Raw genomic sequence first — 23294 nt, 5'->3', positions numbered from 1 at the left:
TATGCTTTCTACTTTGAGGAATGTATAAACTGACTGAATGTGATTCTCATATTCCTTTGTTTCATATTGTTAAAGGAACCATATGTAAGATTGTGGCCAAGAATGGTACTGCAATCACTTTCAAATGACTGTATAGAGCAGTGTATCCCCTCCCCCTCCCCCCTGACTCGAGGTTTCCAATCCGGATAGCGAAACACTACTGACTTTGTGATTAGTAGATAGGTGGAGGGTGGCGCATCAGGCCAAAACACAACATGACATGACAAAACACAACATCAACATCAGTTGAGGGCTGCAACTTCACTTTTTAAATTACAATATCCTGGCCGGACTACTGTTGTCACTGATATAAATATTTGAAATGAACATGATTTCTTAATGTCTAGTGACATATCAGGGCCATTTTATGATTAATTGAAATACATTTCTTACATACGGTTCCTTTAAAATATGCTTTAAATTACATTTTGAAGCTTGTCTTCAGTGTCGTCATTGTTTGATGTATATTGCTTGTTTAGATAGACATTGGTTACTTTATTGTCATTTATTTTTAATTGTGGTACAGGTAAAATGATAGCCTCATACACTGCTTTATATGGGTAAGCTTATGTTATTCCCTGTAATTCTCATGTCCTAATGTTGGATATTGAGAATGCTATTTTCACTAATTATGTGTTGTGGTATTAAGTATTGTGAACCTCACAAACTCCCTCATAAACACACTTACACTTTACCCCACTAGACTGGATCCTGTGTAACAACACTCCCACTGGTATCAAGCCAGCCATCTACCCATCCTTGTCATACTCCCTTTCAAAGTTCATTAGGTGTGATTGCACCTGTGATTGAACTTGCTGGCTTGAGCCAGCACAAAGGAATGTCGATGTTATTAACATTAGCATATTAGCATTACTTGAATGCATCTCAGTCACTCGCATTGTTCTGTGCCAATACAGCTGAGCTAACCACAATAATGCTATAATCTACACCTTACAGAAGGTAACACCAGGTAAATATGTGTGTTACAGTATGTGAAACTATTTTTAAGATATTTTGTTCCGTTTGTCCAAGACTCACAATACTCTTTGACTTCTACACTGCTCCGTTGTTGAAGATTATAATACAAATTAAATATTTCACTGTAAAGGATCTATGTCATTTGTGAACAGTAAGTTCTCCAGCACATCCTCTCTCATATGTCCACACTGTATGTTTATCTTTGTTTCAAAGCAAGTCTACTAAAGCATACCAATCAAATGAATACTCCACGATAAAGGGTAGTCTGGGTTGGTAACAAACACTTCAATCAAAAGGGTCCAGACAAGTCAGCAATTTTCATCATTTTGTCAAATATCTCATTTCAAGGTTAAATACCTGGAGTTTTGTTGTCAGACGTCATATTCACCCAGTACTTTTGCCTTAGCTGTTGGGGTAGATAATGTTTTTTTCCCCTGCAGACAAATGCTTACCATAAAGCCTCATGTCACGTTGGCATTCTCGCACTCAGCCACCCACACAAAACATTATTTCAGATGCAGTGTTGCCTCAAAAGTCACTCCTCTTGCTTTTTGTTATATTAGCCCATCAGCCCATCAGGTAAGTGTTTGGAAAGAGAGGCCCCATACATTATCTATGGCCTTTCTACTCTCCACCCACGCACTAGGAGATGAGTCCACGTGTTCAAGGGTGGTGTTTATGTGGACCGGCAGCTAATGAATTCACCAACAAGGGCGCTTCAGAATCCCTCTCACCCATCGCCCACACAGCTGAAACCAAGCTGTGAAAACTGATGTTGAAGAGTTCACTCATTGGGATAAAAGAGGACTTGATGGTGCATACAGCCTATGCTTTTTGAAAACTACAGAAAACTACAGCTCAACAAAGTATGTAGATTATTTTAAGGTGATGTCACAAAAGTCATCAGTGATACTTTTTTTTTAATTATGTCTAAATGTAGGTGTATATGGAGTTCATGCATGGGCAAGCAAGTTCAAGTACAAACAAACAAGTACAAGTAAAGGCACATTTGGGATTCAGATAGGATAACATAGTCTCATTTCCATCTGTATGTGTGCAAATATAAATGTGAGATGATGGTTAAAAATGAAATTAATTTTTCATTTTAATCTTTGTTTTATAACTAGTGCACTCTAGCCTGTCATTTTTAGCGCATTTATGCCGCCTACATCCCCACTCTGAATACTCATGAGACGGTTGCATAAGGGTCTGTCTTCTTGCAGACCCCCTACTGGCCACTCTTTCCCATGTCAGAAGCTATTCTGAAGGCAGCCGTTAACAATGCCTCTATTTTCCCACTGCACTGTTCACAGTCTTACTTCTCATGATTGGTAGCCTACTCCCATTATATCACTGCTACTGTTTAAATGTTCTCTTACAGAGTCAGTATATAAATATAGCCGCAAGTGGTGACAATGGGCCCGGGCACCTACAGTTTCGCAACCTGTGACACGTTGTAATCCAACAATGCACTCACATGTGTGTGTGTTAAAGAATGTTGCGAGTTTTATACATTGAAAGCACTTTCTCACTGAAGTGCGTCAAAATTGATTATGTGTCATCAGTGTAATAGCCATTCATATATTTGCCAGATGGTGGCGCTATGCAAAATATGCATTGTGGGCAAATGAATATCATTGCCATAATTTTCAATAACCTATGAAGTTTGAGCCATGTCATGCAATGCATGGTGAATTTATGATACATTTTCTGTTTATGTGACTAGATATTTCAAATGTACTGTATCGCCATTTCAGCATACAACATAATAATAATAACAATAATAATAATAATAATAATAATAATAATAATAATAAGCTTTATTGTAAATATACACAAAATGCAGCTCAAAGTGCTTTACATTTGGAGCATTTAACACAATAATAGAGAAAAGATTGTAATAATACAAACAAACAAACAAAACAATAAATAAAACATCAGAGATTTCAAATTAAGTAAAAATGAGAATTCATATAATGGTAAGGAGATTCATACAACAGCGCATACAATACAACTAATGCAGTGAAAATAGGAAGACCCTCTAAATAGTAGAATGTAACAATGTGAAAAAATAGGCTACAATCTAAAAGTGAGTTAACTCTCTATACAGGTATGTTTTCAAGTCTTTTTAAAATATGTTTACAGAATTTGCCTGCTTGATATACAGAAGCAGGGTGTTCCATAGCTTCGGTGCATAATGGATAAAAGCAGCTTCTTTGCTTTGCTTGTGGAGCACTTAAGGCACAATTAAAAGATTAGCATTGGAAGATCTAAGGTTAATTTGTGGATGATAATATATTAAAAGCTCAGAGATAGAGTATATGAAGATGCTATGCCATTAAGAGCTTTGTAAGTAATTGACAGAACCTTAAAATCAATTATATAAGAAACATGGAGCCAGTGCAGTTCAGCCAACACAGGGTTGATGCGCTCTCCCTTCTTGGACTAGTTACAAATTTAGCAGCAGATTTCTTTAAGAGTTCTGATTTCTTTGTATGCTTTTTTGGGAGACCAGTAAAAAGTGCATTGCAGTAGTCTAATCTAGTGATAAAGGCATGGATAAATTCCTCTGCATCTTGTTGAGTTAAAAAAGGCCGCACTTTGGCAATGTGTCTCAGGTGGAAGTAAGCTATCTGGGTAACTTTACTAATATGGGGCTTGAAGCTTAACTCTGTATCTAAGACTGCGTTTACACCGGCAGGCCTTGATGCACAGTTCTATCTTTCCGCCTATATCATTTTTTGATTTTCTGGACTGCCTGTTTACATCTATGTTTGAGAGTGGCCCATATCACTATGTACACTACGCATGCACCCACACACTCATGAACACACGCAAACACACACATAAAGATACATGCACACACATGCAGGCACACACATACTGTACACAAACACACACACAGAAACACACACACACATAAACGCGCGCGCACACACACACACACACACACAAGCACAGACACACACACACACACACACACACACACACAGAGGTATGCACACCCTCACACATGTGCACACATACATACACAGGAGACATGTATACATACATACGCATGCACACACACATACGCATGCACACACACACACACACACACACCATTACCCCCACACACACTCACAAGCCAAAACACACACACACAGAAGCACACATGCACACAGCTCTGCACACCCATTACTCTCGGTGAAATATCTCACAAGCAAACCATATATCAAAATAAACAGCAGACCTTACTGAATACGAGGATATAAAGCATCCCTTTGTAAAATAAGACATTGCCAAGTAATCCGGTTTTGAAATGATTGCAAATTTCAATGATTTCATATAATTTCAAAATCATAATGCATTCTAATGTATACTATAATTTATCAGCAGATTAAATTTTTTGTACATTGCTGAGCCATACGTAGAGTATCCCACCATCATCAACAACGACTATTCCGATCAAAGATTCTAAAGCGCTTGATCGGAATAGAACGTACCCCATGTAAACAGAGCCTCTCTGGTGGCTACTGTACAGAATAGAATCCTGGGATTATTGTTTTACATTACATTACATTACATTTCATTTGGTTGACACATTTTTAACCAAAGTGACATAGTAAACAGTTTAAGTTTTAAAGCAATTCTCTCAATAATTCTAGGACCATTTAAAAAACGGTAGAGTACAGTATAAATAAGTGCATCAGTGAGTGCTGTTTTTAAACAGTTGAGTGTCAGTTCAAGACAAGTGGTAAGTGCTAGGATCAGCAAGACTAGTTGTAAGTAGTGCTATGAGAGGAGATGTTCTCTGAAGAGTTGGGTCTTCAGGAGTTTTTCGAAAATAGAGAGGGATGTCCCTACCCTTGTAGGAACTGGCAGTGCGTTCCACCAACGAGGAACCACAGATGAGAAAAGTTTGGATTGGCCCGAGCGTACCGGTGGCAGAGCTAGACATTGTTCGTCTGAGGAGCGCAACGGTCTGGAGGTAGCATATGTCTGTATGAGGGCATTCAAGTAGGTGGGAGCAGAACCGGAGACTACTTTGTAGGCAAGCGTTAGAGCCTTGAATTTGATGCGGGCCGCCATAGGTAGCCAGTGTAGCTGGATGAGTAGCGGGGTAACATGTGCCCTTTTGGGTTGGTTGTGGACCAGGCGCGCCGCCGCATTTTGGATCATCTGAAATGGTTTCACTGTGCAGGCTGGGAGACCTGTCAGGAGAGCGTTGCAGTAGTCAAGTCGTGAGATGACTATTGCCTGAACCAGGAGTTGGGTAGCATCTTGAATCAAGTAAGTCCTGATTTTCCGTATGTTGTAGAGTGCGAAACGGCACGACCGGGTGACTGAGGCAACATGATCTGAGAAGGTTAGTTGGTTGTTGAGAACAGCTCCTAAATGTCGTGCAGCCCTGGTAAGTGAAACAGACAGGGAGTCAAATTTGATGTTGATGTCATGGTGTATGGTAGGTTTAGCTGGGAGGACCAGCAGTTCAGTTTTTGAGGTTTAGCTGGAGGTGATGTGCCTTCATCCATGTAGATATGTCTGGTGGTATGAGAAGCCATGCGAACGGATAATCTGTCCCAAGGAGGTGGTGTAGCAAAGAGAAGGGGGCCCAGCACTGAGCCCTGGGGAACCCCTGTGGTCAAGGGCGCGGGAAGGGGGGTGCTGAGGGTGCTGCAGCACCCCCTGCTGGCAGGAGATAGATTTTTTTAAATGATTATATATTTTTTTAAATAATTACTAATTCGCTGTCTGACATTATTTATATTTTTGTCTGTGAAATGATGAGTCAAATAGCAAAAAAGGGTTATGGATAGGTTCGAATATAGGCTACTAAAAATTAACAGTTATAGAGATCAACGTGAACGTGAGTCAGTTACTGTAAAAACCGTAGTGTGGTTTCAGCAATGTGATAGCGATCAAGTGTGTAGGCCTAGGGTTGATATAGGCCTATATTCTATGCGATTTACACGTTCAAAAAAAGCATGGATCAGCTGGGGGGGGGGTCGTCGGACATCCATTATTTTTGTTATTCAGCACCCCTGGTCAAAAATAGGTTCCCGCGCGCCTGCCTGTGGTGAGATGCAGTGAGGTGCAGATAGCTGTCCAAGCCATGATACGTTAAACTAGCGTCCTATGAGGTAGGATTCAAACCAGGAGAGAGCAGAGCCGAAGATTCCCATGTTAGAGAGTATAGAGAGAAGGATGCAGTGATTAACCGTGTCAAAGGCAGCCGATAAGTCAAGCAGAATGAGTACTGATGACTGAGCGGTCACCCTGGCTTCCTTTAAGGCTTCTGTTACAGACAGCAGAGCCGTTTCGGTAGAGTGGCCGCTTTTGAACCCAGACTGATTTGGATCCAGAAGGTTGTTCTGTGAAAGGAAATCAGAGACCTGTTTTGAGACTGCTCGTTCAATGTCTTTGGATAGGAAAGGCAGGAGTGAGACAGGGCGGTAGTTCTTGAGTAGGGTTGAGAGAAGTTTTCTTAAGTAACGGTATTACCCGGGCCGTTTTGAACGCTGTTGGAAATGTGCCAGAGGTTAGCGAAGCATTGATCACATGTGTGATAGCTGGTGCGATGGTCGGGCTGATGGACTGAAGTAGGCTCGTGGGTATAGGGTTCAAAGAGCTTGTGGTAGGACGGCTACATGTCAGGAGTCATGTGGTGGCATGTGGTTACATGTGGTAGACGTCAGGAGTCTAGATAAACACTTACAGGATTTTAAATCCTATAGGATGTTACTAAATTAAATCCTATAGGGTTATATAAACAATATTGAATTTAAATAAACCAGTTCCCAATAACAGACATGAAGTAATTATATTTGTTATTAAATATAAATAAATAAACAAAAAAACAAACAAACAAAGAAATAACAACAATAACAAAAACTAGATGTACCGCATAGCGGTACAAAATATGACCGCCGCTCAGTCCTGTACATCCGTTCCGCGAAAATAAATCACACTTCAATTTGTCTCCATATTTTACTCCATCCTCCACTCTTGAAACTTTTGTGTATGCTTGTTTGGCATGCCTGAGTGTGTGTGTGCGGCTGCACAGAAAGTACCCTACTGGTGCTGAAAAGGTGAATAGATTGTAGAATAGCCAAAGAAGATGTAGAATTGTTATAAAACCTTTAAAATCTCTAAACAATCACAAGTAGGGCAGTTCATCACAGTTCATCCATTGCAACTGGATTGATGAAAGGTCACTTACACCTGTAGGCTACATTGTATTTGGGAAAAGCAAAAGGTATCAGCATAATGTTATTTATTTATTTATTTTTATGTATTTATAAACAAAAACATCTCTGTCAGTTCCATGCCGTTTTCAACAGCTATCAAAAACAAAGGTCATTTTTGGATGGATGGATTTTTGTGAATGTTTCTTCTTCTACATAAGATTTTAGTCATCTTTAGTTCATGTAATACTTTATAGTCAATGCACAAATTAAGTAACAGTAGTCTGAAACGTTATTGTTAATGCACAAATTAAGTAACAGTAGCCTAGTCTGAAACGAAATGCTGTTTTACATCTAACCAGTGGTGCAAATAACTGACATGTCCAAATGGGCCTTGATGAAATCGCCGCTAGACTGTTCATACACATTTTAACGGGCCCAAAGTTGAAAAGCTTTTGTCCGTTATTGTTAGTGCAAATATAGGCTGATTCATGTTCCCTTGCATTGTTTAACTGAGGTCCATGGCTAGTCTGGCTTTCATCAGACCAAGCTCAATCTTTTAAGAAATCAAAAATAAATAGCGGGCAGATCAGGCTGGGTTCACCCAGCCTAGTCCATAGGCACCCGATATTGTTTAATTTTCCCGATTGAGATATACACGCTCTGGCTATTCTAAATGCAAAAATGCATCAGGGAGTTATGACAAAACGGTAACTAACAAACTAGATCCTAATAGAAAGTTGTTAGCTTCCCTAAGCTACAGGTAGGATTATAAGGTAGGCCTATTGACAACATAAATTGTCAATAGGCTATGCTGGTGACACAAATAAAATCTCCTTTGGAAACCAATGGCTTAATTACAGTATCAAGCGGACTTAAACTGTCATATCGTGGCGAAAAGTTGTAATAACATTCACGCAGCTCCATGAGTCAAGGAAAGCGAATGAAGTAGCCACTTCTAAATGGGACCCACTACACAGTAGCTTAAGGTGTTTTGCTAAAGCAGCCATAATGAAATGAAGGTGTCATTGTTTGGATACTTCACACACCGTGCTTTTAATTTCACAGACTACAACTACCAAGCTGTAATCAAAGCACATCGATTCCCCTCTCACACCCTGCACGCACTTAAAACAAAATAAACAGGCGCCTCAGTCTCAATGATGTATAGGCAAAACTGTATCAGACCGTGTAACGTTGGTAAATCTTCCATTGCACAGAATGATTTTGTAGCACGTGCAATAAATGACAGTCGAATGATACAAACAGTGCTGCTATACATTTCCTTGGTATAACCGCATTTATAGTTTTCTACAAATGCAATAAATCAAATGCCTCCATCACTCAACCAACGCTAACGGTAACATTACCTAGGTCCTTATTGATATTACAAGATTAACGCATTCTGCAGTAAAAACCAAGCATGTCCGATAAACATCCTCAGATTTATTTCGCTTCAAGAAGAAATGGGAATTACACTTCATGTGAACATCGTCCTATCCTTATTAGATGTTCGCTGCGTAAATTACAGTCCTTGTATGAAGCGTCCATTGTTTTTTCCAACCCACTTTTAACTTCCAACAAAATTACGTCTCACTGCAACGATGCGCCATCTAGTGGACAAACGACTACTTCTCGCCAATACTGAAAATGCAGCCATGATGATGATGATGAATATTTATTTTGGCTTTCTTTTTTAATCCTACTGATTTTCATTTTTTTTTTACGGGGGGCAAATCACAAATGAGTGATTATGAGCCAGGTTGATGTGGGCCCTTGAGACCAACATACCATAAAAGATTCACAGAGAACTGTGTCTGCCCTACCCTCCTTTCGGGGGGTCCAGTCCAGCGGGGGGGCTGCAGATGAAAACGAAAAATGACGGTTCCATGCTATCCATGTGGGGGTACATGCTCACCAAGTTTTGTGTACCCCCCGGTCTTTCAGTGTCCCCGAATCCTTGTTGGTGTATCGTCACTAAATGTACACATAAATTATTTTATTGTAAGGCCCCCCATGAACGAAAGTACACAAAACTTGGCATGCATTCAGAGGGTGTCATAATGATCCTACTCTTTTAATTTCGTGCAGTTTTGACCTTGTCAGCCAGAGATATTGAGATGAAAACACCTCATTTTTGCTTTTTAATTTTTAACTAGGTGGCGCTATACATGAAATAAGTGGTAATGGGATGGGTTGACATGCCCCCTTAAGACCAACATACAAAAAAAGGTGGACCTCCTAGGCCCCACGGTTCTCGAGATATTCACAGAAAACTGTCTCCGCCACCTACAGGCCAGTTGGTGTATAGTAACATAAATTAATTTATTGTGTGGCCCCCATGAACGGAATTCCACAAAACTTGGCGTGCATACATAGGGTGTCATAATGATCCTACACTTCCAATTTTGTGCAGTTTTGACTATGTTAGGTCACAGATACCTTCAATTACACCACCTCATTTTTTACTTTTTGTGTTTAACTAGGTGGCGCTATACATGAAATGAGTGGTTATGGAATGGGTTGACATGGCCCCTTGAGATCGACATACAAAAAAAAATGGTCCTCCTAAACCCTACGGTTTTCGAGATATTCACAGAAAACTGTGTCTGCCCTACCCTCCTTTCGGGGGGTCCAATTCAGCGGAGGGGCTACAGATCAAAACGAAAAACGATGGTTCCATGCTATCCATGTGGGGTTACATGTCCACCAAGTTTCGTGTACCCCGGTCTTTCAGTGTCCCGGGAATCATTGGACGGAAATTTGGGCATCGCGAAAAATAAAAAATAAAAAAAAAAAAAAAAAAAAAAAAAATCTGACTAAACCTATATGACCGCCGCTTCGCTGTGCGGCGGTCATAATTATTACTGTTACAAATAATCAGTGTGTGTGTGTCAGTCAATGTGTCCACCTCTTCTCCATCTTTTCCTGATCCGCACATTTCTCGGAGATGGCCTTCTTTACCTCCCCCTGGTCGACCCCAAACCGTTTAGTGATGTAATCTGTGGAAACAAAAACAGCGGGAAAGTGTAGGAATACGTTAGCATGTGCTTTATATTGCAAGTTAGCTGTTGTTATGATATGCTTTAATTGGACATAGGCTTTTTTTCAGCTTTTCAAATCTTATATTCATTCACTTATAATGCAGAAACTAACAACAGGTGTGCCAATTACAGTGGAGGGTACTGTATATAATGTATAAACAGTTTAAAGTCAATATATCAACCATTACATTGTGAGGGAGAAATAAAGTTTTACTCACTTATAATGTCGCCCACTTTGACCGGGTTAAGCTGGGGTTTAGCTGCTTTAGTCCGGAAAGCATTGGACTGTTTGCCAGTGTAGGAGTGGCTGGCAAGTATGCTCCTCCCAAACACGGCCAGAAGAAGGTCCTTCGTGGCCTTTTTAGCATTAAACCACTTGATTGAACCATATTGATGCTGGGTTATTGAAGTGGAAAGTCCTATATGAACCTGTGGATATACACATGAATTTTGATTATAAAATAGTTATTACTCCTCACTTGTGTCAGCCACAACTGTTGTTAGATATGACTCAAAAACAATTCCACAGACCTCTACAAAAATTACATTTAGCAGGAGATAGCATCCCTAGTATTATGCTCCCTAAACCACAAAAAAAAACATAGTACAGTATGTAAACTTTGTATGTAAAGGGAGACATTATAATTAGGGCTGTCAATCGATTAAAACATTTAATCTAATTAATTACACACTCTGTGACATTAATCTAAATTATTTCCATGCATCCATTTTTGCTATGAACATATCTTAAAAACAAGTTTGGCAGATGAGTGAATCAATGAACAGCCAAACCAACATTATAGACCTTAAAGTTCAACGTGTCTCTCTTTTATTATAATTTCCCCTTTGATAGGCATCAGCATAGTGCCTGGTGTCAGATTTTTAGCATGATAAATGCAAATGACTGAAGTTACCACTCACTGTCAATGGTATGTGCAGAGTATAGGCTACCCTAACACCAAGGTAATGTGTGGAAATACACCTATGATTTATCTTTTTTTTTGGCCATTCAAACGTGTAGATTTTAATTCACATAATTACTAGGTTATTGCCTTTTCTATCCAGTAGGTGGCAGTCCAGGATAATAAATAGCAGTTCAATAGTAGGAACAAAGAAATGAATTGAAGCAGCATAGCCTACAAGTGCAAATGGAAATGTAATGTGTGAAGTTATTGGAATGGAAATACATGTAACCACCTTCTACATACTTTTGAAAACTTTTTGTTTCAAATGTGCAACAAATGTAGTCAATTTATTAAGGGAGTTTGTTGGTTAGTTAGTTAGTCGGTCATAGGGTAGGCTCAGCAAAACGTTAGCAAAGTTAACTTTGACAAGGCTGGCGGCTAGCATTATCATCATCAGTGTGCTAACTCGTAGGCCTAACTCTGGATTGTTTTGCATTGAGGTGCTACTTAAGACTTGGCAAACTCCTATGGTAAGCAACGGAAATTCCTTACTGAAGAAATAGTAGATTGATGCTCCTGTCGACAGTATATTGGTCTGAGCATTCTTTATAGGCCTAAGCTAAATGTTTCATTCAAAGCAGTGCTTTCTTGTCTGCCTCCTTCAGTCATGAAAGCTAGACTGCACTGGGTCAAATGTCACTATAAAATGCGATTAATCAGCGTTACATTTTTTAGCATTTAGAATATTTCTGTAATTAATTAATTGCAATTAACGTGTTATTTTGACAGCCCTAATTATAATCAATCCTAATGTTAATGAGCAGGTGATATTGTGATTCCTACTGCCCATACAGAAAAATCAAGGGAAAAAATATATTTGAATAGATGGCTACAATATATTTAATACATTATTTGGAAATATATTGATAAATACATGGAAATATATTTAACATAGATGGAAATATATGTATTTAACATAGATGTGCTTATACTGGAATATGTTCAAGCTGCATATATGTGGATATGTTATTTTTCTGTATGGGTGCCACCAACATGGCCATTTTATCTTATCATATTAAGTGTACCACGCAAGCCCAATACATACATCTGTGTTGTTGGTGCTGCAGATGGTAGTTGCACTTGCTGATGGGGGTGGTGGTGCTGGTTGGCGCACTGGTGTTGGTGGTCCTGGTTGGCGCACTGGTGCTGGTGGTGCTGGTTGGTGCACTGGTGTTGTTGGTGCAGCCAGTGGGTGTTGCACTGTTGGTGGTACTGACGCTCCTGCTGGCATAGGCGTTTTGTGGTCTGTACAATAACATGAAAAAATCATTAATTAATACCCACTTAGTTTTAAATTAGATATTAAAATTCCATCATAATACACAAAATATTAAGAAGAGCTCTTAAAAACAACAACTTGAGTACTTGTAACTTAACAACTTGAGAGTCTTACTTGTAATTATATGTTTCTCCAGCCTGCTAATTCTATGGTTCATATCAATTAATATATTGTAGATCTCATCAAGCTGGTGTGACATGCTATTGATTGTAGCTGAATCCTAGAGAGAGAAAAAAGGATGAGTTGGTCTGATGAGTAGGGCTGCACGATTTGCGCTGATTTGCACTGAAAACCATTACGAGTTCACTTACTGAATCGCCAGAGGACTTTCCCAGACCGGCCTGTGGGGTGGAGAGGAGGAAAGAACCACATACGTTAGAAAACACTGTAACCATATGACACAAATAATAGTCCACATACAGCTCTGAAAACCATTGCGAGTTCACTTACTGAATCGCCAGAGGACTTTGCCAGACCGGCCTGTGGGGTGGAGAGGAGGACAGAACCGCATACGTTAGAACAGGGGTTCCCAAACTTTTGAACCCGCGACCCCCAAAATAACCGTGCCAGAGACTGACCCCCACTTTGGGAACCCATGCGTTAGAAAACACTGTAAAATCATATGACACAAATTATAGTCCACATAGGCTACAGCTCTGAAAAACCACAAACAAAATGTCTGTACACTTACGTAGTATTCCATTAGAATTTTTTTTGATGAGGACTCCCTTTCCTTCTTTTTGCGTTTCATGGGGACACACTGTAAGACATGAGAAAATATGATTATGTGTGACAAATAGACATTCTACTCTGAATTGGTCACCAAATGAATTGGGTTCTATGGGTTCTCCTGTGAAACAAGTGTATAACCATCACATCTTGGCTGAGATACTGATTCAACCACCATCCTTTTATAAGCCTACCCTGGCATGGAATCAGTAACACCTTCCATCAATATGCCCATATCACTCCTTCAGCAGCATCTGTTTCCATACTGTTGAATTTCACGTATACTAACCTCATCGTTGTCACTGGTGGTGCCACCAGGTGAGTATGGTGCAGGGGGGCGCTTCTCCCTCTGACCACGGCCGCTTGGCCCGGATGTTGTTGTTGGGCCTCCTGCCCTGTCTCTCTCCAGTTTTCCCAGTGCTTTTAGCAACGTGTTTCTGCTCCCTGATAAAGACAACAACAAAAACAACATCAACAACAAAAAAACTCATTACAGTTCCTAGAGGTTTCTTAGCAAGACATTGTTCCTGAAAAGTGGCATCTGTGAACACAACATAAAACGTTACTATTTTCTATATTGATTCGTAGTGTGTATAGACTTAAATACCAACCTAACTCTATAATTCTGGCTGGACTTGACTCCTCCAAATACTCCACATCGCATACATTACCAACCTCGATTTCGCCGTAAATTACCTTCTTTACAGGCAATACATCCCAGGTTGGGGGATCTCTAACCCATTCGATTAACATGAACATAGTTTTCTGGGAAAAGATGGGAGAAATGTGAAGGGAAAGACTGTTTAGACTAGGCTACGATATGATACATTGTCGCGTGCAATGCTATGAAACGTTGTAACTTACTATCGGAACTCCCCCTATTTCCACCGGTCCCGTATTTCCACCGTCTTGCGTGTATGTGTCACTTAATATCCATTTCTATACAAACCAAGACAGCGGACTCCTACAGAAACGCAACCACCCACAACATAGGTGTATCTAAATTAGCTATGTACCAAAAATGACATTTTACTGTGACTCGAGGAGCTGTAATCAGTGTTGTAAGGCTGCGTGTACACAACCGCTTGGAGCTCCAGTGGAATTTTAATTTCACGACGAGAATTCTCGGTCTAACCGCCCATGTGCCATTGAAACGGTGTAAATAGGCGACCCATCAGGCCAGCACTATAACTCCGAAGCGTGGTAAAACAAATCGGATATTTCAGGCAGTAAATCCTCCGTTAAGAACCAAACCAGATTTTGTTCAAATCTACACAACTATGGCTACTGAAAAATGTAAGGTTCATTTAGTAAATGTTATTTTGAAGTGTTAAAAAACATTGTTGTTTTAGAATTTCTGAACAAAAGTGGTGATAATTGGGGGTGTTACGATAGGCTACATCGCGTGACAATAACATTGGGCTAACTAACTTTAACACTATGCGTTAACATTACTAACGAAGCTGCAGTGCTACGGTTATGAATGGAAGCCGGAAAGTGCCCGACATTTAACTCAGGTAAATACTTTTAACATAACAGTCACTGCCATCACTGGGATTTTGTAATACCATTAACAGTTAGGGCTAGCTTTTAGCTAAACCTTTAACCAACATCGTTTATCCCAGATATAACGTTACATCTCTGATCTGTTTTATCCTAAACGTAGTTTTTGGGGTACTTTGTAAACTGAACTGTTACAAGGCAGATAGCTGGGGCTTAAAAACAGTGATTGTATTGTTTTAATCAAAACTATAGTGCTATTAGTAGCCTAACGTTACTTACTGTCATTTGGTCCTCTTGTCTCCGACGACGACGTAGCTTCTACTTGAAGTCGACGACTTAACGGACTGTTTTTGACGTAGACAGCTGCTGACCTACATCGAACGCTGACCTACTTCAAACGCTGTCTGCAGAGCGCGCAGGTGAGCGCTCCGAGTTCAGACTGTAAAAAAATGCAGACATGCTAGCGCTTCTTCACCCCCCATAAGTCTACTTTTGTAAACAAACCATTGACAGGACTTCCTGTTCCCCATTGAGGCCCATTGTAATTATTGATAGTAATAGATAGATAGATTGATAGATAGATAGATAGATAGATAGATACTTTATTGATACTTTATAGGGGACATTCAAAGAATTCAAATACACACTTTCTAAAACATTAGACCACATATGAACATTAAGTAAAAAAATTCTGTCTTAAAATAGCAGACTAAATTTCTTATTCACAATGTATGTTATTATACTCTTACCATATCCACTTTCACATTAGTTTTCTTCCTAGAAGTATAGCCTAAGGCTTGCTCCAATGGAAACAGGAGCGGACAGGACTCAATACAAGAGGGGCAAATATAAAAGGTAATTATGTAGGTCTATGCCCTGCTGTATTTTTGTCACAAAAAGTTATAATTGACCAATGCAACAACCTTATATTTAGATTTTTAGATCCTGACTATTTAAGTGAGGTGCCAAAGACCAGTAAATGGCGGACCAACCAATCAACTGAGGCTAATGTCAACACAGCTGATGAAGACGGAGATATAGCCCAAGAAAATTCGGATGATTATTCAGACATTCATTTTCAAACTAGATCTCTTTACCCAGATCTCAATATGCCCAATGTAGACACAGACCCACACAAATCTCCAATGGATTCCCCATTACACCCTGGTTCAGAGGTAACATTGGCACAGTGCATAGTTTTAATCCTGGCCTTTGCCCTGAGACACAGTTTGCCATCTAAAGCCATCGAAGATCTACTAAAATTGTTAAATGTTATTTTACCACCCATCAATATCTTGCCACACTCTCTACACATATTCAAGAAATTTATTCAAGACCCATCAGACGACATACGAGTCCATTTATTTTGCAAATGTTGTGGTGCAAATTTAGCTAAAGAAACGTCACTTTGTGAACACTGTGGTGATGACACAAACAAGGACAATGTCAAAGAGGGGGATTTCTTCATTAGTCTCTCTATAGAAAACCAAATCAGGGACATCCTCCAAAGAGAACGTCTTAGCGATTGTGCACCACCAGGCAATATCCTCAGAGAGACCAATTACAGACCCGGGGACATTTCTTTGTTGTGGAGCTGTGATGGTGTGCCCATTTTTAATTCTTCATTTAACTCCCTATGGCCGATTCGTTGTGTGATTAATGAGCTGCCTGCTGAAGTCCGGTATAAAAATGTACTGCTTGCTGGTGTTTGATTTGGGCGAGGGAAGTCTAATATGTCGACATTTCTCCACCAATTTGTGCAGGACATAAAAACAACAAATACAAATGGTATAACCTGGAAGCATCCACACACTGGGTTGAGACACATTTCAAGGGTTTTCCCTATTGCCTGTACATGTGATGCAGTGGCAAAATGTATGCTCCAAGGCATCCACCAATTCAATGGATCCTATGGCTGTGGATGCTGTCTTAATGAGGGATTAGTTGTGGCCAAAGGTCGTGGATTCACACGCGTCTATGACAATGTTCCAGCTCAGTTAAGAACTCATGAGCAAATCATTAATTGTGGAGAAGAAGCTGTTGAGAACAATGTTGAGCATGTCCTTGGTGTTAAAATGGTTTCCCCCTTAATATTACTCCATAGCTCTGGATTTGGCTTTGACATGGTTAAAAGTTTTCCCGTTGACTATATGCATGCTGTACTACTTGGAGTCACTAAACATTTTTTAGATCTTTGGTTTAATAGTAAATATCATGAGAGCCCTTGGTACATTGGAACAGCTAAAAACAAAATTGACAAAAAATTGCTATCCCTGACACCACCATCTGATGTCCCCAGAGTGCCACGCACTGTGGAGAGTGCACAAAAATGGAAGGCGGCTGAATGCCGTAGCTGGTTGCTTTTTTACAGTTTGCCTGTTTTGAATTTAATCTTGCCCAACAAATATTTAAAACATTGGTCATGGCTTGTCAATTCCATATTCCTCCTTCTTAAAGATACAGTATCAGAAATAGACTTGGCCTGTGCATCCCAGAATATAGAAAAATTTGTTAACCAAGTCAAACAATTATATGGAATCTCCCACATGTCATACAACATACATCAATTGACCCACCTTGAATTTTCAGTTAAATTACATGGGCCCTTGTGGTGTAATTCAGCCTTTGTTTTCGAAGGCCACAACCAAAAACTAACACGTTTGTGCCATGGCACGCAATCAATACCGCAGCAGATAGCATTTCGATTTTCTCTGATACAGTCCTTACCCATTCTATTGGACAATTCAAAAAGTGATAGCAATCTAACACATATAATTGATAAGATGGTACATGATTGGATAGCTGGATATCCTTTAAGATCAAAAGCTCTAAAGTTACAAAATATAGTACTACTTGGATGTCCACACCACAAAGAAATTGATAATGTGGAGCAGTTTTTGCTAGCTCCTATATGGGGACCTCAAGGCACAACTGTTGCACAGTACTACCATCGTGCAGTGATGAACGGCAAAGTTTTCACAACAGAAAAATATGGAACCATGCAAAGACACAATAGCTATACAGTTGAACTGAAAAACGGAAGCATTGGGAAAATACTATCTATCATCAGCTTAGAAAGTAATGTGCCTGTATTGGTTATTCAACTTTTTCATTCTGAAATTGCAATTTTTGCATCAGAGACTGTGGGGCATTTGAAATTGATTAGTGCAACCCCCGCTAAAGTTGCAGTGAAATACAGTGACATAGTCAGAAAGGTCGTATTTATGAAATTTGAGAAAATGATGTATGCATCACTTCAGCCAAATGGCATTGAAATAGATTAATCTTTTGCAATGAACTCCCCTTTCATGTGTACCCTTTTCCCTCTCTCTTGCTGCTGTACAGGCCAATGGCTTTTGTTGTATGTCTTCACAAATGATAAATAAAGTCTGATTAATGAAGACTTGTACTTTCAGTTCATCTTTGCATCATATAGCCATGATCAGTTGTTTCAATAAAAGGTTTTAAGAGTTATAATAGTTCAAAGTAAGCTAAAGAGGCTAAAATCCTGTATAAGCCAAACAAATAAACCCATTGGGGGAAAAAAAATCCTATTGGAAAGTCATGATGAAAATCCTATTGGAAAGTCCAAATCCCATAGAACCACCCTCCAGTCCTTTAGAATCCTATGGGACTTTAACAATCACAATGCACACTCTATTGGAATCCTGTTGGTATGACAATAAATCCTTTAGGATTTCCACTATCCAATAGGATTGTAATGGAAAAAAACTAAATCCAGTAGGACTTTCTGATAAGGGTTTTAAGTTAAACATTTAAAAAATAACATACATTTGGCACATATTTGTGTAACAAAAAAAAAAAAAAACATTTGGAACAGTAGATGTTAAGGTAGGCCTATTTTTGCTGGAAAAAACGTGTTTTGTTGTGTGATGTAAATGACAGTTAAATGTTTAGAATAAAATGGCAAAAATATATATTGTTTAAGTAAAATCATCACAGCCACTATTAGGGCAAGTTTCTAGATCGACTAGGCTAGATAAAACTATGCAAAAAGATTTTTATTGAAAGATACATTTTCTAAAAATGTCCAGGACCTACACCAAAGGTGTAGTTGAAGAATAACCCGTAAACGATAGAATATAGCCGAATTGTTACGCAATTATCAAAGCTATTATGGTATTATTCCTGAGAGAAACTCATCTTGCAAGTTTAGTTTTTGTTTTGATATGTGATATAATGAAATCACGCCTAGGATATTAGGATAGCGTAATGCTTGGATTGCAACTGTTAACATAGAAGAAGAAGAAGAAGAAACATAGGCTACGATAGAGCCATAACTAGTAGGCCTAGCCTACTTACAGTAGGTGGCATCAGAGAATGTCTAATAAGGGCTCTGGTGGCATCTTACACTTCGTTTGCCGGTGTTTGGAAAGTGTTGTTTCCGGTAGCCCTACTCTCCCATACCAAAGAAGAAGTACTTTGTGGGCGACTCAAGTTCCGTTGAGCTGGCAACAGTAGCCTAGCCTACACGACAATAACGGGCAATATGGCGTCAAAATAAAGGTAGCCTGCAAACGAACGTTCAGATAAAGTAGGCCTAGATTCAAATTCGGTTTGCACGAAATGTAAACATGTTGTTGCAACTATGTAAATGTATCTGCAAATGTTGTAGCCTAATTGTAGCAGAGTTGTCTTATTAACATCCTTTAAATTAAACGAAAGTGACCTCACGCAACACCTTTCTCAATAGCCTCATTCGACTTCATGCAGCACTGCGCCAATCTGACCTGATGAAGTAGGCATATGCTGGGTTGAACGCAGTGCATACTGTAGAAATACAGTGTAGGCCTATATGGAAAGTATTCACAGCGCTTCACTTTTTCCACATTTCATTATGTTACAGCCTTAGGATGCCAAGGATGATGAGCGGTGTCTCCTCCAAACATAACGCTTGGCATTCACACTAAAGAGTTCGGTCTCATCAGATCAGAGAATTTTGTTTCTCTTGGTCTGAGAGTCTTTTCAGGTACCTTTTGGCAAACTCCAGGCGGACTGCCATATGCCTTTTACTAAGGAGTGGCTTCCGTCTGGCCACTCTACCATATACAGGCCTGATTGGTGGAGTGCTGCAGCGATAGTCATCCTTCTGGAAGGTTCTCCTCTCGCCACAGAGGAACCCTGGAGCTCTATCAGAGTGACCATCGGGTTATTGGTCACCTCCAACTAAAGCCCTTCTCCCCTGATGTATACATATCTAAAAATTCCACAGGTGCCGTACACTAGCCAATACAAGGAAAAAGAAGAGATATATAGTACACACACACCATCTTACTTGCTCCCAGTTTTAATACAATGTTTTGACCACTCAGGTCTTCGTCAGGTACATAAACCAGAACAGATGATAGGTAAGCATATATAAGGCAGTCACTGGCATGCTGACCTCGGTAGAACAACAATCATTATAAGTAATACCACGTAATAGGCTCATAAATGAGCTAATGTCATCATTCTATAACACCTTCCTCTCACAGAAGACAGATAAAACATTCACATATTACCCACATCTGTTTAAAACCACAAAAATATGCAGAAGAAAAAATAAATAAACCAATATACAGGTGAAATGATATGTAGGTCTCTCCAATAAATTGTATAGCACAGGTGATATGGAGGAGGTGGGGGCACACACTACATCACACACCGCATGGAGCAAATGTCTTACAAAAAGGGTCTGATATCAAACTCCTCCTGGCTGTGAAAACAATTCACAAAGTTGTGCATATTTAAAAGGGGGGTAAAATTGACTCTTTATGTACTTTCAGAATATACATAGATATTATACCAAGTCTTTGTTCACTCGCCTTTTAAATATGCACAAGTTATTGTTTTCACAGCCACACAATTTGAAGTTCAACAGTATAAATTTGGTATAAATATCTATATACATTCTTAAAGTATTTTATAGAATGTATATAGATATTTATACCAAATTCGCCTTTGTAGGTACAAGGTACTAAATCTTGACCGAGTCACACACTATAATATTGACCCATACTGTTGAACTTCAAATTGTGTGGCTGCGAAAACAATAACTTGTGCACATTTAAAAGGCGAGTGAACAAAGACGAACTTGGTATAATATCTATGTATAGTAGAGATGCGTGGATGGGCTATTATTTCAACCATAACCACATAGCAAAACTTATCATCCATCCGCCATCCATCCGCACGTTTTTTGACCAATTTTCAAAACCGCACCCGCCCGCCATCCGCTGGTTGTTTTAATATGGGTGATGCGTTTGATTGGTTCAACCGCCACCCACCGAATTTAATTAAAATATTATATTTCTTCACGTCATCCGCCCGATCCGCGGTTTAACCGCGGAGTCCGCGGCTGTAACCGCGAACCGCGCATCTCTATAGCACTCGAGTCTTTTAATTTCCATTACATTTCACCCCACCTTTAAATATGCTCAACTTGTTGTTTTATCAGCCACACAATTTTTATTCAACACTAGGCTCTATAGAAATAATGTAGCATTTCATGGTATGTTTTGTATTTGATTATTTTAAAAATGTAGGCTACTCTACCTTTGGTAACACAATACAATTATTAATGTTCCTGTTCATGAATTTAAAAAAACTAATAAATAAATTGTAGTACAGCGGCTAAGGCCAGATTTTTACCTGAATCGTTCAGTATTTGCAGAAAGCACGAAACTTTATAGTACTATAGTACAGGTATAGTACTACCCCTAGTGACAAAAAAATGAAATGGACCCCAACACATAGCGCCCCCTAGTGGCCCCTATCTTGACTTCAAATATGGCCACCAAAATATGCCCTTTTTTTCTACATTTATAATGCTATGCTGCTTTTAACACATAATATGACATGTCTACAGCCATCTTTCAGCATTATGAAATACATTATGAGACAATCATGCATAATTAAAATGGCAGACATGTTAGATTTTAAGGAAGTAGCCATACATTCTGACACTGAGTCAAAAACTGGGGTGCGTTTGGGCTATGTGTGAAGTTTTGACTGTGTGACTAAACCCTGCACTTGCCTGGGCTCAATCCTTCTAATTTGCCCCCTAGAGGCTGGCATGCTAGCAAGGAGGCTAAAACCCTTGGATGCTAGCGTCTGTCAAGTCTCTTAAAAAAACATATGCTGCCTTTTGGGAAATTAGCTAATTTGTCTTCTATCCTAGAGTTAGATCAATTAGTACATACACCCAGTCATAGTTAGATAAATTAGTACATAACCCAGTCCAACACATCCTACTGTTAGCCTAATTCAATTGAGGTGAGTGGGGCCAATTAGCATATGCTAAAGTTTATTTTAAGGCTTATAGTGATTGTTTGAAAAGGTCTGTTTTGTTTTATTGTAGTTTAATATTTTGCTATATTTTAGCAATTTCCTTTGGGCCGGATCCGCATAAAAGCCATTAGATCCGCCTGTAGCGGACATACGGTATCTGACTGTGGGCCAGGTCTGCTCCTGATACAGGTTTCAGCTCTGCTAGCAATGCTGTTTTATCACCGGTTTACAGATTTGTCCCAGGTCCAATTTCCGCAACTCAACTGGAAGTCAGAAGATGCGTTTAAAATACAAAACACTGATTTGGCCCAAACCTGTGATATATGAGCCAAGGACCATTTTTTCACAGCAGACCCAGGTGGTAATGATATTAATTAAGGTGCTTCTGCTAAATTGACTGTCCTTTCCCTACTTCATTGTCAACTAACTGCTAAAGAAAAAAAAAGGTATTTTGGAATGGCACAAATTTAGAAACCATGGGGGTGCACTATGTTCCCATGACCATTTCATTTCTACAGTAAGGCTGGAAAAGAAGATATAGTTGGCTCAATATTGATCATATGTTCGTTTCATTATTTTTATTATTACCTAGCAGTGGTAAAAGTAGTCAATTGTTGTTTGTGTCAGACTTGTGTCAGTGCTATGAGACAACCCCATATTCTTGCCACGCATGCAGCAGTCCAAGCAGTAACGTAATCAAGGATCTTTGGTTTGCTCACTATCAATCTTTGACATGATTTGCCAGCCTGGACTAGGACAGCCTAACTTTTCAAGGTAGGGTATCTGCTTTTTATCTCTGTTGGTTTATTCAGAAACAATAACAAGCAAACGAGCGATTGATAACTTTACTGTAAGGTTATACCAGAGAATGTCTAATGGGCTCTGGTTATACTATTATTTTCCAGCAATATGGGCTACTAGCTTAGCTTAAGCAAAACAGCCATCACAATAACTATTTTGGAAACAGTGATAACGTTTTTACCGATGGTAAAAAACGAGTGTAATTGTGACTTAGCCTATTTTCAAAAAGGAAAAATGTTTATTTTGTGTTGTTTCAGATTGACCATGGAGATGACTGAGGAATATCGATGGGGACAGTGGAATTAACACAACTTAAACTTTGTCTGGGATTGCACTTCTACAGCCAGGTTGTTAAATAAAAAAATAATAAGACACTTATGTGTAAAGTTTTTTTTACCCCCCTCTTGTGTTTGTAGCCTAGCTTATGTTTATCAGTTGAGCTGTTGGGAAAACGTTACGAACTTTAGCCTGGGTGAACCTATAATGAACCTGTTAGCAA

The 23294-nt window shown here is 39.3% G+C and overlaps 2 protein-coding genes across 4 annotated transcripts; one reads left to right on the top strand and one right to left on the bottom strand.

The window, feature by feature from the left end:
- Window positions 1-10018: 10018 nt before the first annotated feature.
- LOC125307282 (early boundary activity protein 2) lies at window positions 10019-15037 on the bottom strand. Of its 2 annotated transcripts, XM_048263173.1 has the most exons (10): window positions 14984-15037; window positions 13813-13966; window positions 13491-13645; window positions 13164-13232; window positions 12923-12952; window positions 12784-12813; window positions 12587-12692; window positions 12239-12438; window positions 10447-10657; window positions 10019-10186 (listed from the first exon to the last, which is right to left on the bottom strand). In XM_048263173.1, the coding sequence occupies exons 1-10, from the start codon at window positions 14987-14989 to the stop codon at window positions 10083-10085; spliced, it is 1065 nt and encodes a 354-aa protein (XP_048119130.1). In that variant the 5' UTR covers window positions 14990-15037; the 3' UTR covers window positions 10019-10082. The 2 variants fall into 2 exon arrangements, with proteins under 2 accessions (XP_048119130.1, XP_048119131.1); XM_048263174.1 differs by lacking the exon at window positions 12923-12952.
- On the top strand, window positions 14603-18090 carry LOC125307281. 2 transcript variants are annotated; one of them, XM_048263170.1, is made up of 4 exons: window positions 14603-14718; window positions 15033-15123; window positions 15474-15559; window positions 15639-18090. In XM_048263170.1, exon 4 carries the CDS (start codon window positions 16438-16440, stop codon window positions 17986-17988), a length of 1551 nt encoding a protein of 516 aa, XP_048119127.1. In that variant the 5' UTR covers window positions 14603-14718; window positions 15033-15123; window positions 15474-15559; window positions 15639-16437; the 3' UTR covers window positions 17989-18090. The 2 variants fall into 2 exon arrangements, with proteins under 2 accessions (XP_048119127.1, XP_048119128.1); XM_048263171.1 differs by having other exon boundaries at window positions 15020-15123.
- The last annotated feature ends 5204 nt before the right edge of the window (window positions 18091-23294 follow it).

This window comes from Alosa alosa, chromosome 14 (assembly GCF_017589495.1).
Source record: "Alosa alosa isolate M-15738 ecotype Scorff River chromosome 14, AALO_Geno_1.1, whole genome shotgun sequence".
Taxonomy (NCBI): Eukaryota; Metazoa; Chordata; class Actinopteri; order Clupeiformes; family Clupeidae; genus Alosa; species Alosa alosa.
This window is presented reverse-complemented; position numbering and strand designations above follow the sequence as displayed.